At 40.7% G+C, this 26417-nt stretch overlaps 1 protein-coding gene across 1 annotated transcript in view; it reads right to left on the bottom strand.

Moving 5' to 3' along the window:
- LOC109917528 (SH3 domain-binding glutamic acid-rich-like protein) overlaps positions 1-17830 on the bottom strand; it is a 45406-nt gene extending 27576 nt beyond the window's left edge. Inside the window, exon 1 of the mRNA XM_048602776.1 lies at positions 17596-17830. Within this exon, the coding sequence (XP_048458733.1) occupies positions 17596-17640 (45 nt within the window). The 5' untranslated portion in view covers positions 17641-17830. The remainder of the gene's footprint in view (positions 1-17595) is intronic.
- Between the last annotated feature and the right edge of the window lie 8587 nt (positions 17831-26417).

Here is a 26417-nt window from a genome sequence, read left to right as displayed (position 1 = left end):
ATACAATAAATTGCATCTTGATAAAGAGAAGACTTTTTTTGGAACTGTATTTGTGGTCCATCCTTGCCACAACAAGAGAACAACTCAATGAACTAACATGATGAGGAGGATTGGTGATAGAATTCTACCCCAACCACAAGCCACCAGTGATTGGTTCCCAGACACCACAATTTTATAAACATGGGGCAACAATAGATTTTTCACCACTGTTTTTGGCATGCTGATAGCAGTGAACATTTGTGTAAAAAGTCCTGAGAAAATCAACAGTGAACAGAACTCGGAAGAATCTGAAAAGAAAGGAACAGAAAATTCTGCAAAAACGTGTAAATTTGTGTTACTACTTTTAGGTATGTGCACTTTTAAGAAAGAGCAGCTAGTCATTAGCCAAGAAAGTTTAAACAGTCAGCAGGCAGAGACTCACAAGCTGTGACAGCTAGAAACTGCACTCCGAGGCAAAAGGACAGGCAAACCCACAGGGAAAGGTGCAAAAACATCAGTGTGGGCTACACAGAGTCACACTTGGGCAGTAATGGACAGATGGGAATCAGGATTTGGCCACAGTGTGACTGCATGTTGGAGCTCCAACATTAAGTTGAAGGCAAACCTCAACAAGGAAAAAAGGTTAGAAAAGTTGCCTTAAGTGGTGCAAATTCTTAGCTGACATCTTGGAAAAATTAAACAGAGGTGCTTACCAGGAAAACTGATTAGCTAACAGGGAGCAGAGGATAGAGATACTGGATCTTTTTCCGCTTGGCATACTGCGAATATAGGAATTTTAAAAAGTTTATTCATTTGTGGGATGTGGGCATTGCTAGCATTTGTTGCCCATCCTGAGTTGCCCTTGAGAAGGTGGTGGTGAGCTGCCTTCTTGAACCACTGCAGTCCACCTGCTGTGGGTTGACCCACAATTCCATTAGGAAAGGAATTCCAGGATCTGACCCAGCAACAGTGGAGGAACAGAGATATATTTCCAAGACAGGATGGTGAGTGGCTTGGAGGTGGTTGTGTTCCCACATATCTGCTGACCTTGTCCTTCTAGATGGGAGTGGTCATCTGTTTGAAAGGTGCTATCTGAGGATCTTTGGTGAATTTCCACAGCGCATCTAGTAGATAGTACACACTGCTGCTACTGAGCAGTGATGGAGGAGTGGATACTTGACGTAGTGCCAATCAAGCGGGTTGCTTTGTCCTGGAAACGTCAAGCTTCGAGTTTTGTTGGAGCTGTACCCATCCAGGCAAGTGGGGAGTATTCCACCACACTCCTGACTTGTGCCTTGTAGATGGTGGACAGGCCACAATACTCCTAGCCTCTGACCTGCTCTTGTAGCCGCTGCAGGCAAGTGGGGAGCATTCCATCACACTCTTGACTTGTAAATCATGAACATGTTTTGGGAATTCTGGAGGAGAGTTATTCTCAGAGATTCCTATCCTGACCGGTTCTTGTAGCTGTGGTATTTATGTGACCAGTCCAGTTAAGTTCAGTTTCTCATCAGTAACACTCAGGATGTTGATAGTGGGGTATTCAGTGATGGTGATACCACTGAATGTCAAGGGGCAGTGGTTAGATAGTCTTTTTTGAAGATGGTCATTGCCAAGCACATGTGTAGTGTGAATGTTACTTGCCACCTGTCAGCCCAAATTTGGACATTGTTCAGGTCTTGCTGCATTTGAACATGGACTGTTCAGTACCTGACAAGTGGTGAATGGTACTGAGTATTGTGTGATCGTCAGTAAACATCCCCACTTCTAACCATATGATGCAAGAAAGATCATTGATGAAGCAGCTGAAGATGGTTGGGCCAAGGATACTACCCTGAGGAACTCTTGCAGAGATGTCTTGGAACGAAGCTCAAACAAACACAGCATCTTCCTTTGAGCCAAGTATGACTCTGATCAGCAGAGAACTTCCCCAATTTCCAATTACTCCAGTTTTGTTCAAGACTTCTGGTTGAAGATTGTTTCAAATGCTTCAGCCTTATCTTTTGCATTGATGTGATGGCACTTCCATTATTGGGAATGGGGATATTTGTGGAGTCTGCTCCAGAGAGTTGTTTAATGGTCTACCACCATTCATGACAGGATAAGCAGGACTGAAAAGCTTCAATACGATCCTTTGATTGTGGCATCAGTTAGTTCTGACAATCACTTGCTCTTATGCTGTTTGGCATGCCAGTAGTCCTGTTCGGTAGCTTCATTAGATTGACATTTTTAGGTGCTGCTTGCTCTAGACATGACCTCTTGCACTTTTCATTGAACCAGGCTTGATCCCCTGGCTCGAAAGTAATGGTACAGTATGAGAGGTGCCAAGCCACGAGGTTGCAATTTGTGTCAAGACTATAATACCTCTACTGCTGATGGCCCATAGTACCTCGTGGATGCCCAGTGGCTCAATCTGTTCAAAGTACTCCAATTTAGCATGATTATACTACCACACAACACAATGGAAGGTATACTCAATGTGAAAGCAGGATTTTATCTCCACAAGGACAATACAGAGGTCACTTTTACTAATACTAATGAATAGATGCATACATGGCAGGACAATGTCCAGTACGTTTTTCCCTTACCACCAGGCACCAATCCAGTCTAGCATCCATGTCCTTTCGGACACAGCCAACTTAGTCAATGGTGAAGCTGCTGAGCTATTCATGGTTGTGGACAGTGAAGTCCCCACTCAGAATACATTCAGCACCCTTGCCATCCTCAGCATTTCTTTCAAGTGGCGCTCACATGGCAGAATACAATCTCACCAGTTAGTTATGGGGGGAGGTGAAAGAGAGATTAACATGGTAATCAGCAAGGGATTTCCTTCCCAGTTTTAACCTGATGCCAGGAGATTTCACAGGATCCACAGTCAATATTGAGGGCTGCCAGGTCACCATCTCGCCAACTATATAACACTGTCACCATCTCTGTTCAGTCTATTCTGCTACTGGAATGGAGACTAGCCTGCAGGAGCCTCTTCTTGATGTCATGATCTTGATAGTAATTTCATTAATAACCTCTACAAAGTTGTTGAAACTTGTGAATATGGAGCCCAAAGACAGAACTTACATTTAATTCACTTGTAGGATTGCATGCATTGCAGGCTCGGCAGCATTTACTGCCATCCCTAGTTGCCTTGGAGAAGGCAGTAGTGAACTGCCTTCTTGAACCGCTGCAGTTTGACCCACAATGCCATTAGGGAGGGAATTCCAAGATATTGATCCAGCAACCCTGAATGGACGGCAATATATTTCCAAGTCAGGATGGGGAGAGGCTTGGAGGTGAACTTGCAGGTGGTGGGGTTCCCATGTCGCTACTCTCCTTGTTCTAAATTAGAGTGGTCATAGATCCTTCCAAACCTATCTAAAGGGCCGTGGTAAATTTCTGCTGTGTTGAAACAGAGTTCTGAGGAAGGGTCACCAGACCCAAAACATTAACTGATATTTTTCTTCACAGATGCTGCCAGACCTGCTGAGCTTTTCCAGCAACTTCTGTTTTTGTAAAAACTGAAAGAACTGCGGGTGCTGTGAATCAGGAACAAAAACAAAAGTTGCTGGAAAAGCTCAGCAGGTCTGGCAACATCTGTGAAGGAAAAAACTGAGTTAACGTTTCGGGTCCGGTGACCCTTTCTCAGAACTGCACAGCTGTGTTCTTCCATTTTTGTTCCGGATTTACAGCGTCTGCAAATCTCTCAGTTTTTATTAAGAATTTGTTGGGTTTGATAAAGACAAAGATTGAGCATGTACAGCTTAAAAACAAATAGCTATTTCCATAATAGAGGCAGATGCGCAAGGCCAAATAATCTGGAATCAGTACCACTAGCATACATCTGATCACAATACAAAGATAGCACAGTGCGAGGGATACTGACCTGTAGGATAGCTCAACATGGTACTGGGTTCACAAAAATAAAGCATAATTGCTTTTCAACACCGAACCAGTTGACGTAACTGCCATGCCGATCTTTAATATTTAGTTATTAAATAGATTTACCATTTCAAACCTTGGTTAATGCAACAAATTATCGTGTATAAAATTAGTCATCTGGAGGAATTACAATATTTTTTGACCAGGGAATAACCAATGATACATAGTAACAGAGATGACGCAAGAACAAGTAGTAGCAACAGGCAATTCAGCCACGAGTGTGTTCCACCATTTATTACAACAATGGCTGATCTCATCTTGGCCTCAACTCCATTTTCCTGCCTACTCCCCACGACCCATTATTAACTAAAAATCTGCTTTGGCTATCTCCTCAAATTTATATAATGCCCCAGTGTCCATCGCACTCTACGGTAGAAAATGATTAAATTTATAGTTACAAATATTTCAACAATTAAAACTACAGAAGGAATAAACACCAAGTTAAGATTGGACTGAATAACTAGTTACTCTTAATTCACAAGTAAATCCATAGCATTTTCACGGAGTGTATCAGTTCAACCCGCTCTCTCACAGCAAACCGTGACTTCAAGCACTACATTAGCACAAGTACATAAATTAAGTTGACACTTGCACATTATACTGAGAAAGGGCTGCACTGTTGTAGGCAGTGCCTGTAGGTCAGCTCAATGCACAAAGATCTTACCAATCCTGTTCAAGCAAAACCTGTACTGCTGAAAGAAAAGCAGAGAATATCAAAGTATAAATTACTGGCTTCCAACAGTAAGGAATTGGCACCTTAATTAAAACAAAAAAAAAAGCTGTTTTGTGGCAGAGAAGATATTTGCTGAACTTAGCTTTAAGTTGTTTTACAAATTATAAAAATGGGATTCTTCCAGTGCTGTTACACGAACACAGAAACAAGATAATAAAGCAGGTGATTAAGTACCACAGGGGGAAGGAACACAGTATATTTATGATGAATGTACCAAAGGGTTAAGTAGACTGAAAGAACTTTTATCTCATAACTGTGTATCGTTAAACTGCCTTGCTTTTTATCTGATACAAAGCCACAATATCAGGAAGTGGCTAGAACAAGGACAGAAAACAGAACACAACCTTACAGAGAACTGAATTTTTACTTGCAAATCAGCTTTATGCTTGAACTAATGCTGCAGCACAAATAGACTGGATAGAAGGATGCTGCAAGAAAATACAAAAGTCACTCACTGGGATTTCTGTTGAAGAATGACAAAATGCCAATCTTGTCTCTTCTGCATCACAAATCACTACACCCTTCTTTGTAGGGAAATGAGGTCTCTGCTCGGAGAATGAGCATTGACAAGCACAACTGTTTACTAGGCACTATAATAGAGGACATCATTCTGGAACTCCATACTCAGGCTGCAGTTCCATTTGATTTGACATCATGCTCAGTAGCTATTCTTAGGGTAAAGGTATAAGTACCATTTACCGTGTATTAACCTGGGATCGCTCTTCCACACTCCACGTTTGAAGGAGATTATACCAAATTCAAATCTAACATAAAATGGATTTTTTGCTTTCCATCAGAGGGAATGGTTAAACCAATTACCATACAGGTATTAAAAATGGGGGCTGGATAAGCATTTGGGGGAAGAATTGAATAGAGGAGATGCTAATAGATTTAGATGAGGAATGATGGACATAAATACAGTGATTGGATCAAATAGCCTGATTTTAAGTCGGCATCATTTATAATTTTACTTTACAACAAGATCACAAAGTGCTTTGTTAATGAAGCTGCAAGAGTAGATTGGAAGACAGACATGCAAATGTTCCATGCCTAGAAGGCCTCATTAAGTACAGACCATTATAAATACTGCCTCACATGACACTGCCAAAACTGGTCAGGAGGCCTGCAGAGGTAATTGTCTCAAGTTAAACCAATAAGTTACACAAATTAGTTGCAGGGCTTCCTACATTTACAATAGTGACTATACTTCAAAAGTGAAGGGTTCTTTTGCCACAGTAGTAGTGCCCTTATGTCTGGATCTGAAGGCCTGAGTTCAAGTCCCACCTGCTCCAGAAGTGTGTAAAACAGCACATCTGAGTTTGATTTTTTTAAAAAATCAACTTCAAAAGATCATAAGGAAACTACCACCACACCACAACAGCCCTACTTTGGGGCCAGGATGCCTGTGTTCAAGTCCCACCTGTGCCAGATATTTTATTTAAATGAACCTGCTCAGACATGCTTCAAAAAGTCACTAAGGGACGCTTCTGGTGCAGCAGTTGTGTCCCTACCTCCGAACCAGGAGGCCTGTGTTCAAGTCCTACCAGATCCAGAGATGTGTACTATCATCTCTGAACATGCTGATTTCAAAATATTTACTTTAAAAGTACTTCACTGGCTTAAAGTGTTTGCAATGTTCCAAGGTTGTTAAAGATGCCACATAAATGCACATCCCTCAAGTTATGGAGTGAACGTCTCCTGATTCGAAATTAGAATGATACTGAATGGAAGTGAAGCAAATGGGCATTTGAGCTTGATTGTTTGGACGTTGCAGATTCCCAATGGATTCCTCAAGTCATGAGGACATCTGAATTGTTCCGTAATCAGTGACTGACTACCATGCAACTTCTATTGCAAAATACAAATATAAAGCAGCTAGAGATCTTTCTGCTCTGACAGCACTGTTTGCATTTTGATAGATCACAATACTTCTGCGTGTTAATATTTGCAAGCCATTCTCTACAGTATATAAATACTGGGTCACACAATCAATTGGAGATCAAGTGCCAAAATGGCAACCTATTAATCTTACTGAAGCAAAAGCTCAGCAAAATCTATTTAAGAATTTACTCTTGAAAATCTTTCATCACTATTCTTACAGAATGAAGCTGTCCTGTTTAGACATTGAATGTTGCAGCACTGAACAAGATCATTTGGGCAAAGATTTCTTCTCCACAAGCTCCATTTTCCAGTCCCAATCTCCTGCTTGTTCCCCATACCCATATTTTCCCTCTAAGTAATTTGGATTAATGATGCCTGTTCCTCCAGAGATGGGGCATCATGCATATTTGCAGTTTGTGCCTCAGGGTATTTTGTGGAACAAAAGGAAACAGCAAAGTAGGAACAGTCACAAAATCATTAAAGAGCAGGAGGACACTATTTGGCTCGTCATGACTGCACTGACTCTGAGTATTTGAACTTGGTGTTAATCTCATGCCTTTTCCCAGCAACACAGCAAATTTAATGATTATTTAAATTGATACAATGCCCTCTTGAATGCCTCAATTACACCTATCTTCTCCACACTTCCAGGCAATGCATTTCCAAACCTGGATCACTCACTGTGAGAAAGCTTTTTCTCACCTCAAATTTGCTGTTTTTGCAAAAGTCTTTACAATAACTCGGAGCATGGATGGGAACATGGGACTGGGATATCATAGCTACTTTGGAAACATGGCTGAGGGAGGGACAGGATTGGCAGCTCAATATTCTGGGATTTAGATGTAATAGAAAGGGAGGCAAAAGAGGAGGGGGGAGGTTTTTTTGGATCGGGGAAAACATCACTGCTGTACCTGGAGAGATATTCCTGGGGGATCTTCCAGGGAGGATATATGGGTGGAACTGAGAGGTCAGAAGCGGGTGATCATCTTGATGGGATTGTACTGCAGGGAGCACATGTAGAATGAACTGCCAGAGGAATTATTAGAGGCGTGTAACGTTACAACATTTAAGGAAAGGCATATAGGGATTTGGGCCAAATGAAGGCAAATAGGAATCCACAAAAGCTAGAATTCTTGTCTAAGATAACAATAAACAAACAATTTACAGCACAAAAAGGTCTACTTCAGCCCAAAATGTCCATAACAATGTTTATGGTTGACATTAGCCTTCATCCACCTTACTTCATTAAACTTTATCAGCAAGTCCTTTCTCCCTCATATTTGTCTTTTAAAAGATCCTTTATGTTATCGATCTAAATGTTATTAAATTCTATATTCACCCACCAAGTCAATAGTTATTTATAACTGAGAGCGCACTAAACATTTTTATACCTCTCGTTTAGGAATGCGATTTGCGATATTCAAAGATTTTTTTAAAAAAAGTTGATCAAAGTGTGCTTTGTAAAAAAATTCTCAGGACATGATTTGACAGAGTTTACTTAGAGGTATATTTCATTCCTTCCTAGTTGGGGCATGGATTACAGCCCACGTATCCCAGCATTATCATGAAGACGGTGAGCACAAATGCCTAAAGTTGTAAGAGACAATGTAAATGTTCAGGCCAACGAGTTTCAAAGTCCTCAAAAGTAAAGATAGGCTCTTGTTCCTCAAGTATGTCTTGAGCTTGGTTGGATTATTGTAAGCCAAAGTGTAGAAAGGTTGTGTCAAAATGACAATTAAGATTTAGGTGTAGAATTAGCTTCAGAGCATAGTTGGTGTCTTTTTCCTCTCCCCCATTTTAAGTGCAAAAAGTATTCGTACTCAATATTGTGACTATTTGAATTATGACTGGAAAAGAATGCTCCCTCTATTCTAACAACTTGCAAGAACTGAAGCAATAATTTTTTACCAGATTAGTAAATATAGCAGTCAAGGAGTTCTTCTGTCCAAGTCAAGCTGCCACTATCAAACCCTTTACTTGTAGTATTTTGAATGTTGCAAAAGATCTGTAAATTGGCTGATTTTCTATTTTTAATAAATTTTTTTTAAAATACACTATTATGATCAACTATTAACCACTAATTTATTTCCTTTTGGAGATCAGCCAACTATTAATTTATATTAGCCCCTGAATCTTTTCAGTTGAACATATTTACTATTGTTTCTGTAAAAGCAGCAAAAGTATTGATGACACTATTTATCACAGTTCTAATGAACATGTAAAGACAGCCTGTCCTATAGCTACTTAGCCTGTGGGTAAGTGCATTAGTGTCAGAATTATAAACATTCTAGTATTTCAGCACTGTTACAAATTCAGGATTGAGAACTAATGTCAACCTATTTTGTTCTGCTGTTAATCAGTATAAACAAAACTATACAAAAAGAAAGTCAAAGCTGTTAAATTACACACAAAAATGGAATGGTTCCAAGCAATAAAACGGGATTGCAGCAACTGCTAAGAAAGACTCAAGAAGTGTTCCTGATCCTCCAACAAATTAGTAGCTACTGTATACAGACACTCTTGCAATATCACTAACACCACCGTATGAGATGCTAAAGCAACAAGTTGTGAGAGAGATGACAGATTTGTACAAAATACTTTTACTGTACTTAAACATCATCGTAATTCATAGAATCATCGAATCTATAATGTGGAAGCAGGCCATTCAGCCCATCGAGTCACACCAACCCTCCAGAGAGCATCCCATCCCAGACCCAACCCCACCCCTATCCCTGTAACCCTGCTGATCTAGCTAACCCACATATCTTTGGACTGTGGGAGAAAACCCATGCAGACATGGGGAGAATGTCTGTGTGGAGTTTCCACAGTCCCCTTCGAGGGTGGAATCAAACACAGGTCCCTGGCGCTGTGAGGCAGCAGCACTAACCACTGACCCACAGTGCTGTCATTGCAATAGTACTAACTTTTTGCACCCAATTGTTGCCACTTTATTTATTTTGCCATTGTTTATGTACATCTCTGATGAGCAACTTCAGTGCATTTTACTTTCCCTTTGGCTGTCATTTTTCAGTGTCCCCCAAGACACTGTAGACTCTGTTGCACAGAATGATCAATATGACTAGATTAATTACATTACTGTAACATGAAATTAAAAAGGCAAATAAAAATGCAAAGAACAGCACAATCCCACATAATGGGACAAATACAAATACAAATACAACCCTGGTTGTTGTTATCTCCTCAAAATAATTCTCTTAAGATTGTCAGACATGATTTCCCATGCATGCTGTCATGCTGACTAGGTTCAATCAAATTAAGGTCTGAAGGTGGTTAAATCACCCAGACCACAGGGACTACACCCCAGAGTTCTAAAGGAGATAGCTGAGGAGATTGTACAGGCATTGGTGGTGATCTTTCAGGAAGTACTGGAGTCAAGGAGGGTCCCAGAGGATCAGAAAATGGCTAATGTAAGACCCCTGTTTAAGAAGGGAGGGAGGCAGCAGACAGGAAACTACAGGCTGCTTAGCCTGACCTTGGTCATTGGTAAGATTTCAGAATCTATTCAGAATGAGATTGCAGAGTGTATGGTAATATAGGGCTGTGTCAACACAGCTTCATCAAGGGAGGTCATGCCAACATATCTGTTAGAATTCTTTGAGGAGATAACTTGCAAGTTAGATAAAGGCGAGCCAGTGGATGTGATTTGAAGAAGGCATTTGACAAGGTGAGGCATAGGAGGCTGCTAAGTAAGATAAGAGCCTATGGTGTCAGGAGCAAGGTATTGGCATGGATTGGTTGACTGACAGAAGGCAAAGAGTAGGGATAAAGGGTGCTTTTTCAGCATGACAGCCGGCAGATAGTGGAGTTCCGCAAGGGTCTGTGTAGAGACTACAAGTGTTCATATTATACATTAACAATCTGGACAAAACTAAGGGCATGTTAGCTACATTTACAAATGACACAAGGATAGGTTGAGGGACAGGTAGCGTTGAGGACTCGAAACGTTAACTCTGATTTTTTTTTTCCTTCACAGATGCTACCAGACCTGCTGAGCTTTTCCAGCAACTTCTGTTTTTGTAGCCATAATCAAATGGTGGAACAGACTCAGTAGGCTGAATCACCTAATCCTGATTCTACATTGTGTGTTAATTATGATCATAAGACCAAAGGATGCCATATCCAAATGTATCACTGGCACGTCAGCCTACATTATGCGCTCAAGTTTTGCTGGTTGATTGCACAACCAACCAACTCAAAAGCAACAGTGCCAACAATATGCTAAGATGATATATTGCGATCTGAGAAATGACCATTCAGTTCATTATTTCTATATTGTTATTCAATCTGTATTATATATAGCCCTATATATATTTATCTCCCCCATGCTACCTCATTCAAAATAGAAGTACCAATTATTTTACAGAAAAAGTGATAACTAGCAGAGGAAACTGATGTTATATTACTAGTACTTCAGCTGCATAATGAGAAACATATCCAAGAATTTCACTGCATACCCAGCTACTGGTTCATCTTCATTAGTGACACATTTGTTTTAAGCTTGTACATTTCAGTGTCCACAGACACAGTAAAAATAGAGACAGAAATATTTAATACAATAATGAGTTATCATTAAGTAGCAAATGACTTTTGCGAGCCGAAGGAGTGCGTGGCTCTATTTTAACTCAATAAACACAGGAATAATGTCTGAGTCAGTGGCAATGTGCCCAAGTAGTTAATTTGCCAAACTGCTAAATCTTTAGGGATTCTCAAACCTGACTCTGGGAATAAATGCTGTGTTGCAAACTGCACTGCAGTTTCTTTATTTGGAAACCAATAACCTTCTAATATTATACAACTGAAGGCTCAAGTGCTTTGTGACAAGAGACCTGTAAATTAAAGTAAGCAGAGACATGATCCTTTCTCTTGAAGTTATTCAAGATTGTGATGGGAGTTGTGAAGGTTGATGGGTTAGGGAACAGGGAATTAATGAAGGTTAACATGGTCAACAGTAATAAGTGTGCTCATCTGAACTTGAGTTGCAAAGTTTTAGATGAACTGAAATTTATTTTCTAACCAACCTGTTCAGAGATGTTATGAGACACCTCTGCAGCAGGTGGCACTAGCACCCAGGCCTCCTAAACCAGAGGTAGGGACATTAAACTCAGTAGAACACTTTCATCTGAAATGTCCTGCCTAATTTAAATAGGTTGAAGAGCAAATCCCAATTCTAAACATCTTGGGTTAAAATACAAATTGAAAGGGAGCACGTGGATATGAACCTGGGACATCCTGATTTGCAGTCAAATGGTCTACTACTGAACTAAACACACCTCTGAGCTGAAGTTTAAAAATATTAAGGTTGATTGGGAAGCTGATTAGATAAACATCAAGTCAATCTTTAACTGACGTGGAAACAGATTGAGCTTCTATGGCAGGAGTTAGGAATGAAAAGAAGCAAAACAATCACAAACCATGAGAAATATGGTGCAAAATCAGCTCAATTTGAAACTAGATCACAATTCAAACACCATATTTCACTGACGTCTTCTTTTCCTCTGCTCTGGTGCTTCAGTTTTCACAACAATCACCAAATTTGTTCAAATCATTTAAAATGCACGTCACCCATTTGAGTTCACCACTCCAGAATAAGTTGTAATGAGAAAATGTTAAGATATACCTGAAGAGGCAGATCCGTGTATTCTGTATAGGATGTAATGCCAACAGGCCAGAATTTGGTGCCAAAGGAAGGACAGAATTAAGACTTTTTAAAAAAAAAAAATCAACTTGTTCAATTCCAAAAGCTCATATTTGGCTCAAAACATTACCTGTTTCTTTCTTCACAGATGCTGTCAGGCCTAGTGAGATTCACCAGCACTGTGTGTTCTATTGGGTTCATATATATGTCAATGATTTGTAGCTAAATTCTTTGCCTTCATCACTGATTCAGACTATCTAGTTTTAGTTTAAATGGTCTGAATAACAGACCATTTTTTTTGCAGCTTGGGAGTTTACAAAAGCCACACTTTTTAGTGATAACACAGTATGGAGCTGGAGGAACACAGCAGCCTAGGCAGCATCTGAGGAGCAGGAAAGCTGACATTTCAGGTTGGGACCCTTCTTCAGAAATTCTGATCCAGTCCTGCAGAAGGGCAATACCCGAAACGTTGACTGCTCCTTTCCTCCAGATGCTGCTTGGCCAGCTGTGTTCCCCCAGCCTCCTGTTTGTCTACCTTGGATTCCTGCATCTGCAGGTTTTTATTTGTCTCTAACTAAGTTTCCATTCCATCTCATTAAACAGCATTACACAGTAACCACTGAGAACAGATAAAGTATCCATAAACTAGACTTATAAAGATAAACCTGGTTCTGCTTTCTCTCAACGTTTAAGTGAATACTTTTCACAGAGACCTCTGAACAGGAAGTGGATATAGGAACAATGGCAGATCATTTCCTGCTCCCTGGCTCAGGGTCCTAAGATCAAAACAAACCTCTGCTATTAAAACACCTAATTTAATAGCTAATAAACCTCGGAACTTCCTGGTCTATGAAGCAGTGCTAGGTAGATCATGTGATGAGTTTAACCATAAATTCACTGAATGAAGTATACTAATTTTTTTTTAAATCTTACAACAACTGATTTTTGATCAACTTTTGAAACAGATCAACTTTTACTTTGTGTCTTTGTGGATGAAAGAGATGGGCACAAAATGGGTCAATGGGCTGAAAAATGGCAGGTGGAGTTCAATCTAGATAATTGTGAGGTATTGCATTTTGGTAGGACAAAAAAAAGAGTTGGACTTATACAATTAATGGTAGGGCCTTGGGTAGCGTTGTAGAACAGAGGGGCCTAGAATGCAGGTACATAATTCTTTGAAGCTTGCATCACATACAGTTAAAAAGGAATTTGGCACACTTGCCTTCAATGCTCAATCCTTTGAGTACAGGAGTTTTTACACAGAGGGTGGTACCTGTGGAATGAACTTCTTGAACAAGTGGTGGACGTGGGAACAATTACAACATTTAAAAGACATTTGGCCACATACATGAATAGGAAAGGTTTGGAGGGATATGGGCCAGGAGCAGGCAGGTGGGACTAGTTTAGCTTGGGATCATGTTCGGCATGGACTGTTTGGACTGAAGGGTCTGTTTCTTTGCTGTATGACTCTGACGCTACTGAAAAGTCAATTAGACTTACTTGATGTGTAGGGTTACAGGGAGAAGGAAAGCGATTGGCATTGTGTGAAATACTTATTTGGAGAATTGGTGTACACTTAGTGGGCCAAACAGCCTTCTCCGTGCTGAAATAATTCTGTTGTTCTGCAATCACATTACAATATTACAATGAGCCTAATTATGGACTGCAGTTTGAATTGAAGATATAAACAAAAAACTGTTAGTTAATTACATCTCTCTTCTCTCTAACCCCATTCCCCCAATACACACAAAGTACATTTTTAAAACCAATTTATTTCTCCCTCCGCATTCACGGACACCAGAAACTACATGTATAACTTAATGCAAGTCATCCTTAAGCAGATAGTGGTAAATCATCTTCCGAAACTATAACAGCCTGCAAGTCATTTTATTCAGGTTATCTTTATCTAAGAGAAAATAGATCTCAAGAGTGAAAAATCAACATAATAGGAAAGCCAAAGGATATACTTTTAAACATGTAAACAGGCTCATCATTCCTGCCTCAGCAATAGTTATTTCATAAAATAGATACAGATATGACAGATTATTGGGTCCCTTTTGCAAAATTCAATACCAATGATCACACTTCCCTCAAGAAATCATGAGATTACAGGAGGCTTGTTTTAGGGAAGAGCTGATGCTTATTATAGCATTGTCTTGTTTTAATAATTGGAACACCAATGTGAACAAATACATTGCATAAATTGCATTGAAAATATATCATAAAAGTAGTCAGAAAGCAGCAATTGAGTCTTGTATTTGCATGCAACATCTAAATTTGAGTGTTTGACAGTTGGAGTACAAAATGGAGGAACACTATCCTCCTTATTCCCTTCCCAAAAATACTTTATGGAGAAGATTAATGCTTGTAAAAACTGTTTCCTAGTAACTTAAACATTATGCGTTTTCTTTCCCCTCCTTCAATCAACTTCATTAAGAAAAACATTATCTGGTCATGGCCATATTCCAGTTTAATGGTGCTTTGTAGTGCAAATTTGCTGCCACATTTCAATGTTACAACAATGACAACACTTCAGAAGTACCTCATAGGATGTCTTAAAGTGCTTTACAGCCAATGGTTGTGACCAGTGCTAAAAAAATGAAAGACTTATAAAGCCTTTTTTCAAGTTAATAATTTCTCCTTAATTTGAAAGTGTAGCAAAGTGGGGGCTTCAATTTGAATTCCTGACCCAAGACTATGTGACTTCCCGACTTGATCTTGATTGGCCTCTTACTTTACATAATCAAAACAGCAGTGACTGCATTTTCAGATTATTTCATTGGCTATAAACTATGTTGGTACATCCTGAGATCATGAAAGGGTCAGAATTGTTAGTAGTTGCACGATCTACAGTAGGCTAGATTTTAAACCAGAGTTTTTTGAAATTCCAATTTCACCATTTGCCATAAAAATCCACAAACAGCATAATCTTACAGCAACAGTTTGTATTGTATATAACATCTTTAACATGGTGAGCCATTCCATCACACTTCATGGATTGGCTTCTAAAGAAATTACAACACTGTGCCACAAAAGAAATTATGAGGATAGGAACATGGTTAAAGAGATAGAAGTAATGACCGAAGGTAAGGTGGAGGGAGAGGTGGAGGTATTTAATGAGAGAATCATAGGTTGAGGCATTAGCTGATGAATTTATGGCTTATACTGAAACAGCAGTGAAAATTGGGGATGGATTTGGGAGCCAAAATAGGCCAGAGAACAGTGTGATTGGGACTTAGTGTAAGGTAGATGATAGTCAGTAAACAGAGACTTTCCTGATCTCAGGATATACCAACATAGTTTCATTGGCTGTAAACTATCTTAAAATGCAGTCATTGTTATTTGGACGGCGTAAAGTGATAGGCCAAACAAGATCAAGTCTGGAAGTCACAAAGTCTTGGATCAGGAATTCAAATTTGAGTCCTCATGTTGCTACACTTTCAAACTTAGGAAAAATTATTAACTTGCAGAAAGACTTATAAAGGCTTCCACTATTCTTTAAGCAAGTAATTCTGTCATCCTTAGCTGGTTTTGCCTACAAATGACTGCAGGCCCACAGCATTGTAATTAACTCTTCACTGTCAATTGGGGATGGACAATAAATGCTGACCCAGCCAGTGATATCCACAGTTTAGTATAAAACAAAGAACTGCACATGCTAGAAATCTGAAACGAAGGCAGAAATTGTTGGAGAAACCCAGCTAGTCTGGCAGCATCTGTAGGGAGAAAGCAGAGTTCACGTTTTGCGACTGGCAACTCTGAGTTCTGATGAGAAACTAGAGGACTGGACTGTTTTATTTTAGAAATTAAATACAAAAAACTGGAGATCTGAAACAAAAACAAATTGCTGGTGAACTTCAGCAGGCCTGGCATTAACTATGGGGGGGGAAAGCAGCGTTAACATTTTGAGTCCAGTTTCTCATCAGAACCTGAAGAGTCATCAGTCACAAAACATGAACTCTGCGTTCTCCCCATAGATGCTGCAGACCAGCTGAGTTTATACAACATTTTCTGTGTTTATTTCAAATTTCCCAAACTTGCTCTCAAACCCAATAACCAGATGTCATGTAGTTTTTAGGCTGGGCACCTTCTGATCACTTTCATAGCCAAGACTTTAAAAGTTCAAGTGCAATTTCTTGTGCAATTTAGAAGAAGTTTCATATCCTGTTGAATCCAAGCAGCAAAAGAGTTTTATCCTTTATCCTTCACTTAAGGATTCTGTTCTTTATGCCATTAACCGAAAAAGCTTGACGCAAGTGATATTTTACAGATGAAAAAATGCTTTAAAAATTATGTTTTACCTCAATTTTTCCCTCCTCTTCTGAAACTATTCCCTGCTTGATGGAATACAAGGCACGGGGCAGCACGGTGGCTCAGTGGTTAGCACAGGGACCCGCGTTCGATTCCAGCCTCAGGCAACCGTCTGTGTGGAGTTTGCACATTCTCCCCATGTCTGCATGGGTTTCCTCCGGGTGCTCCAGTTTCCTCCCACAGTTCAAAGATGTGGATTGGCCTGCCAAATTTTTCATAGTGCCCAGGGATGTTTAGGTTAGGTGGGTTAGACATGGGAAATCAGGGGTGGGGGGAATGAGTCTGGGTGGGATGCTTTTCGGAAGGGCGGTGTGGACTTGTTGGGCCGAATGGCCTGTTTCCGCACTGTAGGGATTCTATGATCCTATGATTTACCAATGCCACTGTGTATTAATACGATCAGTGCAAGTTGTCGAGCCAACTTACCACAGCCAGCTCTTCGAATATACATTTTCAGAGTGGGTTAACAGGTGATCATTGGGCACAGAAACTCTGCCTGAACCAAGCCATCATTCTCCCCTGTAACATCACTTGAGCTGAGATCAAATAACTCGGCACGGTTACACAGATACACTGCCAAAAATGATCACTGGATAAGGACCCGCTAAAGACGAGATTTTCCTCCCTAACCCTGGAATACTGAAAGTTTTTGCAACACCCGCAGAATCAACTGTGCTGAGGTCAACCAATTCAGAGATCAATGACACATTGCGAAACCTTGTACAGCTCAGTCACCCATTGTCTTATGCATCGTGGAAGCCTAGAGCTGTTCCCTGAAACGGATTGTAGACAGTTCTCGCCTTGTTACAACACGCCGTCTTGAAGTAAACGCAATGCCTTCTAAATGAAAGAAAATTTATAAGTTAATGCAGTATCGTTTAGTTGAATATTTCGTCGGAAGTATGAGAAAGTAAAAATGTAGCTTTAGGTTCTGGAAGATTCGCTGTGCACCATCTGCGTGGGGAAGTGCCTGGGTTTGACTGATTGCTGGTCTGGGTCTGGTATGTGTTATCAGCTGTGCTGGAGATAAAAATAAACGCTGCTCCTCCAGTGAATGGAGAGAGACAAGAGGAAAAAAAAACTTAAAATAAGTCTCACTTACCGCGGTGGAACCGGACTGGCTTGCTATAAAGACCTTGATAACCATGGCTTCTCTCAACGTCAACAACACCTCCGACAAAAGAAGTAGAAGGGGGAAAAAAAACAAATAAAAAGCAAAGGAGGCGAAAATATCTGCAACGAATTTAACCTGGCAAGTTCCCACCCATGCACAGACAAGCAGCTTCAGCGCAGCTTGGGGGGCGGGGGGAAGTCCCGACTCAGGAGAGCGAAGGCCCGCCCTCCCCATCAGGCGCGCGCTGATTGGCTGCCAGCGACCACAAATGCTCTCGCATGGATGGCAATCCGGCTCACGAGTGGCTGAGCGTCCCATCAATCATACCCCTTCCCACCCACGTCGCCGCTCCCCAGCCGTGTGTGAGTGGCGCACCCTCCCCTATATGGCAAGTGAACAGCACAAACCAATAAGATCGTAGGACCGCAACTGCAGAGGTGTAGTTAGTGCAACTTTAGAGCAGTTTGAATATATTTTTAAATCATCTAAAGTTTTGTCCCTGATGAGTAAATATCAACAGTAAAGGTTTTCGAGGATGCATTTATTTAGCTTATCGATAGAAAAAAAACAGAAGCAAGCAATTTCCTTTCCAGCTGGTGAAATGGGGCTTATCGTGGAAGCGGGCAGATTGATAAATCAAGATATATAAAACATCTGCCAGTACTGTATTCAAATTATAAAGAAAAAGCACCAGGACTTTACACTAGGTGAGCCAGTTCAGCAGAAAACTGGCTAAGGTGGATGGTAAAAGGTTATCAACAAGTTGAGATGGTGGAAAAGTCACATTTTTGTCGGCCGACAATTTTTTTAAAAGTCGAGATTGTAAAGTTGCAAAATATAAGGCAACTGACTTAAAATTGTTGGGCGCTATAGATAGTTGAAGCAGCAAACAAACTAAGATTGAAAAGGACATGTGAGTCTGTAAAATAACTACATGTAGGTAGCACCTTTGATTTACTTAAAATGTCCAGAATACAGTAGCGTCATCAGACAAAATCTAACAAAGAAATATCAGATAAGGATTCCAAAAGCTTTGCTAAAACAGATCATGTTTTAAAGGAGCACATTACAGGAAAAGAGGAAGAGAGTTTTGCAAAGACAATTTGGCAGATGGAGGTCGTGGCAACTAAATACAAGCCCTTAATGGTTTCACAAAAAGAATCAGGAGTTGGATTTGGAGGTGGGCAGGGGTTTGAAAGGCGGCAGCTAGGTAAGAGTTGGGGAGTAAAAACCGAAAGAACTGCGGATGCTGTAAATCAGGAACAAAAACAGAAATTGCTGGAAAAGCTCAACAGGTCTGGCAGCATCTGTGAAGAAAAATCGGAGTTAACGTTTCAGGTCTGGTGACCCTTCCTCAGAAAGTTCTGAGGAACGTTCTGGGAGCCAGTGTAGGTCGTTGAGAATAGGCGGTGATGGTGAATAGAACATGATGCAAGCTAGGCCACCAGTTGCAGATTTTTGAGTTGGTTGATGTTCACACATGGTGGCCGTGGGAGGCCAGGTTAGAAAGCATCAGAATAGGCAAGACTAGAATATGAAAGATATGGTTAGGGTTTCAGCAACCGATAAGGCAAGGCAAGGTCAGGAGGAATACCAGTTTAAATGGAGAAAATTTCTGCTCATTTGAGCATCAGAAAAGTCAAGTAGCATTTCAAGGCAGTGAATTTGGGAGAAGGGTTGTGCAAATGTGGAACCTGTCATGTTTTCAGGTGAGGGGAAACCTTCGGAGGAAAAAATAGGCAGAGCCAAAGATTGATCCTTTGGGGATTCTAACGGTAATAATGCTGGTATAGAAATCATTGAAGAGTTCATATCTACAATTGGATAGATAGAAATTGAACCAGGTGAAGGTAGTCCTGTCCATCTAGACAACAGAGGAGAGATGCTGGAGAAAGATAGTGTAATCAATTATGTCAAAGAATGCGAACAGATTGACAAGTATGAGGAGGAATAGTTCATCATAGCGAAAGTCACATAGGATATTTCAGATTGTTTTCATGTGTTGAAATGTTTGTGCAGAAGACCTGAGGTAGGAAAGACCTTCATCTTATGGATGTCTGAAAGTGCTTTACAATTAAATACTTGTGACACATACTCACAATTGTAAGAGAGGGAATGTGGCAGTTAGTTCAAGTACAAAGCACTTGCATAAACTGCAATGTAGTAAGAACATAATAATCTGTTTTGGTGATGTTGTTTGATAGATAAATAAATATTGGTCAGAACACCAAGGCTAACTCCTGTACTTTTCTTCAAAATAGTGCCATGGGATCTTTTGTATCCATCTGACAGGGCAGTCAGGCCCTAGGTTTAACTTCTCAACTGAACTAACATTACTAGAAAATAAATTCTCAACATTACTAGAAATTCAATATGTTCCTTCAGTACTGCTCTGAAATATCGATTGTTACCCGGCTATGGGGCTTGAACGATCTTCTGAGAAGTAAACACAATACTAACTGTGCCATGGTTGCTATTGAGATATTTGTAGCACAAGTGTCGGTAGCTTCAGATCAATGCAGTTTGGCATCATTGTAGAAGATACTCAAATATTACACAGGCAAAACATAACTGCTCTGCAAGCAACTGTGAGAGAATATTCAAGAACAATCATGTGCAGTCTGAAAGTTTTTGCTGGCTTTATCCAGGATAAAATGTGTGCAGATTAGTTGGACTTTATCCAGATAGAATGGTCCGGAGCATTGTTGGAGAAACTGAGTCTGCAGTGGACAATTTTCTCTTGATCTTGTTTGGTCCATAATACTGGAAAAGCCGCATTTATTTTAGATCCATAGTTTTCCTGAGAATTTAGTCATGGACCTATCTTTTGAAAAAGTGCATTCTTTGTGGTAATGGTGTTTTCACCATGACTAGGCAAGGATTTCCAGAATAACAATTCAGTGGCAATGAAAGAGAGCTTATATGTATCCAAGTCAGCATGCTATGTGACCTATTGGGAAAGTTCAGCAGGTCTGGCAGCATCTGTGGAGGAGAAAACAGAGTTAACGTTTCGGGTCCGGTGACACTTCCTCAAAACTGATGGTGGCTGGGAAAACATCAGTTTATAAACGTCGTTTTCCCAGCCACCATCAGTTCTGAGGAAGGGTCACCGGACCCGAAACGTTAACTGTGTTTTCTCCTCCACTGATGCTGCCAGATCTGCTGAGCTTTTCCAGCAACTTTGTTTTTGTTCCTGATTTACAGCATCTGCAGTTCTTTTGGTTTTTATTGGGAAAGTTGCCTTGTCTTCACTGAAATTGAAATTGTTGAATGTTTGTGACTGCATCAATCCAAGTAAATTACGTGCAATCAATCACAATATTAAATTGAACGTTATAAATCATGGGAAGGCACTGAGGGCAGCAAGTGAGCAGTATCCAGTCTCTGGCCTCCTCTTGTTCATATGGCTAGTTCAGTTAAATTTTCAATTTTGATTAGTGATGAACACCACCCCATCCCTGCACACTTCATCCCGAGCCAACTAAGTCACCCCTACAACAGACAAGATAATTGTGTTTGTTTGAGGCAATCATTTCAGTTCCAGGACATCACTGTAGTAGTTCTTTGGGGTAGTGTCTTATGGAGAATCACCTTCAGGCTTTCAACAGTAACCTTCCATCCAAGAGAGTAGTGGGGATATTCAGTGGCGATTGCACTACTCAGTTTTAATCAGAACTTTTCAGGTACTGAAAGAATTATGTGCCCATCTGCAGCAATACAATGTTTAGGCTTGGGCTGATAAGTAGCAGCATGAAAAAAGTGCCAGGCAATAACTATCTCAGCAAAAGAAGACCTAACCATCTCCCTTGACAATCAATGACATTACCATCACTGAATCCCTATTGGCACCATTCTCAGGTTACCATTAACCAGAAACTTAACTAGACCACATAAATAGGTACAAGAACATTAAAGAATTGGAACTCTTCAGCAAATAACTCATCTTCTGACTCCCAAAATGTTACAGGTTGATTTGTGCCTAATAGCAGCTAAGAACAGCCAAAATCTCAATCACACGTCAATTTTGAAGATCGCTCTTAAACTGGTGAGGCAAGCAGAGGGATTTTTCCAGTCTCTAGCAGAATACTGATTGATCACTCTGCCACTGGGAATGGTTCAGGAGGAAAGATAGTTGCTTTACTCTCATGTTCCCTAACTTACATTGGTTGCTTATCTAAAAATAGCTCAAATTTAAGATTGTCATTGGTGTGTTTCAGTTCCATCATGGCTTTCTCCCTTGGGAAACCAGACATGCTGATTTTGCCAAGACAATCCAAGTTTTTCACTATTTATCCCAATATCCCAATAGGTTTCTCTAAATTGCTTAAATGTGCTAGTTTTGTCTCCTCATTTTCAGAGGCCTCACCTCCCAGAATCCCCTCCCCTTTACACTGCCCCTTCCATTCCATTTCTAATCATCTCGTGTGGTGCCGTTCCTTGGGAGATGGAAAGGCCATACCAGGTCATTCCTGTAAGTGCAGACATCCTTCCCATTGGCATCCAGAGCCATGGGCAGGACTCTTCCCCCTTGATCACCTTTCACTGCCTTGATTGGCCATTTTATCAGAAAGGTTATTCCAGTATGGAAATTCATTCACATACATTATTATTCACTAGAAATACACATAATATAAATAAATGATAACAATAAAAGATGATAACATGATACGGATACCTAACTTTAATTAAGATCTATTTACTCACACTCAGAACGAACATCAGTAGCAAGAAGCAGGAACCTTGGAAGCATGAAGGACAGCCTGAACTTTAGTGCGGTCAACCGTAATCGGGCGACGGCAACTGTGGGAACGGTTGCTTCCTGGAGTTTCGACAGCAGAGGGAATGGTTCCTGCCTGGAATGATGGCAGCCGCAGATTTCTTTGCTGAAACGGTGATCCTAGGAGGTGGCAGTGGCAGCAACGTAATCTAGAACAAGGCGCCGGCTGCTTCAGCATGGTGGGTCCGGCAAAGAGTCTGAGCCCAGTTCGGGACCTGGCAACTTCAGCGGTGGCTGCATTGCTGAGATTTGTCCAGTGTAGACTCATGGTGGTGACAACGTTGGTGGAGGCAAGGTAGCACTGACGAATGGTTCCAGCAGCAGTGACACGGCTCCATGGCTGGGCCCTGGTATCTGACAGCGGTGGGAGGTGGTGTTCCAGCTGCGGTGGCGTGCGGGGACTCGGGGCACCTGAGTGTTTGCAGACTATGGATAGACTTTGTGGCTTTGTTATTCTGGCACCAAGGACACATGGCAGAGGCGGTGGGGGTGTGGAGGAATGTTTCCTTTTCTTTTGGCTGTTTCTTTTATTTCTGCTTCTGTTTTTTAATCCTTTTTTTGTATTCTTTAAGATGGTGCCGGAAAATGGCGACTTTGTCCACTTTTCACTGTACTCCTGAACTCGAGTATATGTGACAATAAAATCTAATAAAATTACCAGCTATTCCATTTATTACAATAATTATTATGCTCGAGCCTGCTTTGCCATTCAATACAATCATGGCTGATCTCAGCTCGGCCTCAGCTCGACTTTCCTGCCTGTTTTCCGTAACCCTTCAACCAGTTACAATGAAAAAGCAATCTCCTCCTTAAACTTACTCAGTGTTTCATAATGCACTACACTCTGGGGTAGTGAATTCCAGATTCATGACCCTTTGAGAGAAGTAATTCTTCCTCATCTCTGTTTGAAATTAGCTATCACTTATCCTAAAATTATGGCCTTTTATTCTAGATTATCCCATAAAGGGAAATATGCTCTCTACATCTATTTTGTACATCTCCTTTAATATCTATATACTTCAATTAGATCTGCTCTGATTCTAAGGATAAACTGCTCAATCTCACGTCATATGACAAACCCCTCATTTGTGGAATCAATCTAGTGGACCTCCTCCAAACTGCTTCCAATGCAACTCCATCCCTCCGTAGGGGCACCGAAATCATACATAATATTCCAGGTTCTGTCTCATTAATGACTTATACAGTTGCAGGAAGACTTTTGTACTTTTATACTCTATTCCATTAGCAATAAATGCCAAAATTTCATAGTTTTTTGCAATTCATGCATGTCACACACAAGGACATGCAGATCCTGCTGCACCTCATCACTCTGAAGTTTCTCTCTATATAGACAATAAGTTGTCTTTCTATTCTTCTGATCAAAATGGATGCCTCACCCTTATCCATGTTAAATTTTATCTGCCAAATTCTGGCCCCTTCAAATTTAGAATTTATTTTCATTGCAACTTACATTCTCACCTATTTTTTATGTCATCAGAAAACTTGACTACAGTACCTTCTATCCCTGCATCCAAGTTATTAATATAGATTGTAAATAACTTGGACCCAAGGACCGAGTCCTGTGGCACCCACTAGTTACATCTTGCCTGCCAGAAAAAGACTCATTTATCCTGATTCTCTGATTTCTGTTGTTTAGCCAATCCAAGCTGATATATTAGTCTCTGACCACGTATTAGCCTTTCGTGTGGCACCTATCAAGTGCCTTCTGGAAATTCATATATACTCGATCTAGATATCCACTCTGTGAGTTACATCTTCAAAGAACACAAAGATAGGCAGAGGGACAGGTAGTGTTGAGGAAGTGGGGCAGCTGCAGAAGGACTTGACAGGCTAGGAGAGTGGACAAAGAAGTGGCAGCTGGAATACAATGTGGGAAAGTGTGAGGTTATGCATTTTGGTGGAAGAATAGAAGCATAGACTATTTTCTAAATGGGGAAAGGTTTTGGAAATCTGAAGCACAAAGGGACTTGAGAGTGCTAGTTCAGAATAATCTTAAGGCTAACATGCAGGTTCAATTGGCAGTTAGGAAGGCAAAAGCAATGTTAGCATTAATTTCAAGAGGACTAGAATACTAGAGCAGAGATGTACTGCTGAGGCTGTATAAGGTTCTGGTCAGATTGCATTTGGAATTTTGTGAGCAGTTTTGGGCCCCATATCTAAAGAAGGACATGCTGGCCTTGAAGGGGGCCCAGAGGAGGTTTACAAGAATGATCCTGAGGATGAAAGTCTTGTCATATGAGGAGCGGTTGAGGTCTCTGGATCTGTACTCCATGGAGCTAAGGATGAGGGAGTGGGGGGGGTTCTCACTGAAACTTAAAGAATACTGGATAGAGTGGACATGGAGAAGATGTTTCTACTAATAGGGGAGACGAGGACCCAAGGGCACAATTTCAGAGTGAAGGAATGACCCTTTAGAACCGAAATGAGGTGGAATTTCTTCAGCCAGACGGTGGTGATTGTGTGGAACGCATTGCCGAAGAAGGCTATGGAGGTCAAGTTGTTGAGTGTATTTAAGACAGAGATAGATAGGTTCTTGATTAGAAAGGAGATCAAGTAACAGGAAGAAGGCAGGAGAATAGGGGTTGAGAAACAAATCAGCCATGATCGAATGGCAGAGCAGACTCAATGGGCCAAATAGCCTAATCCTGCTCCAATATCTATAGTCTTATGGTCTTAATTTTAGCAAATTGGTTAAACATGATTTACCCTTCTTAAAGCCATTCTGACACTGATGGATTGCATTTTGACTTTCCAAATATCCTGTTATTTCATAATAATAGATTCTAACAATTTCTCAATGACAGACATTAAAACTAACCAGTCTATACCAGCCTCTCTGCTCCTATGATGCTGCTTGGCCTGCTGTGTTCATCCAGCCCTGCACCTTGCTGTCTCGGATTCTCCAGCATCTGCAGTTCCTACTATCTCTGATTCAATTATAGTTTCCCAATGCCTGCCTTTCTCCCTTTCTGAATAATTGCATAATATTAGCATTTTTCCAATTCACTGGAACATTTCCAGCATCCAGAGAATTTAGGAATATTATAATCAATGGATTCATTATCTCTGCTGCTATGCCCTTTAAGATGCTGGGACATTGAGCAAATTTGAGGAGATAGATTCTTAAATTAGTAATGGTATGAAGGGTTGAGGAGAGTGGGCAGGAAAGTGAAGTTAAGGCCGAGGAGATGAGATCAGCCACAATCGTATCAAATGGTGCAGCATGTTTGAGGAGCTGAATTGCCTACTGCTGCACTTAGGTCTTGTGTTCTCTAACACCCTGCCTCCCTCTTCCATCTTTTTTTCAATATTCTTACCTAAGTTTTTGATCACTTACTTTAATATGTCTTTATGTGCCCACTCGCCAAATTATATCTGGTTATATCCCGGTAGAGTGCCTTCAGACGCCTTACAATGTGAACATCGCCATATAAATGCAGTTGCTGTGGTTTTGGAGCCAGAGCCATTCAGTGCGTGTGAGCATTGTCAGTTTATAAATGCAACTGATAATTACACCATCTTATTTTGAACAGCAGAGACCGATCCCGTTAGGTCTGACCCTTATATTGAAAAGACAGGTAAAGAGGAAATGAACTACAAATCCCTAGAGGCAATATTTGATGCATGTGCACTGAACGCCCCTTAGACCGTTTCCAAGGCGATGGATCTAAATACTTGATACAGTATCCATTCGATTTCTGTGAACCATTGTGGCGCAGATTGTGACATTTCGATGGAACAAATCTTTCGAGTCCTGCTCATTTCAGGTACAGGTCTTATGGACGATTCGTGTTTCATTCAGCAGCGTCTTAGAAGAAACCGGTAAGTCGTGTTTATGACCAGCTTCCATCTACTTACGGGTGCGGGATGAATTCCATCAGTTTCTCCTGAGAGGACCATCACCGCCCCTCAGTACTTCCTGCTGCATTGTCCTGGAATAACACAGTGTGGAGCTGGAGGAACACAGCAGGCCAGGCAGCATCAGAGGAGCCGGAAAGTTGACGTTTCGGGT

Source organism: Rhincodon typus, chromosome 11, assembly GCF_021869965.1.
Source record: "Rhincodon typus isolate 14 chromosome 11, sRhiTyp1.1, whole genome shotgun sequence".
In the NCBI taxonomy this organism is placed as follows: Eukaryota; Metazoa; Chordata; class Chondrichthyes; order Orectolobiformes; family Rhincodontidae; genus Rhincodon; species Rhincodon typus.
Note: the sequence above shows the minus strand (reverse complement) of the source record. Positions and strands in the feature narration are given on the sequence as shown.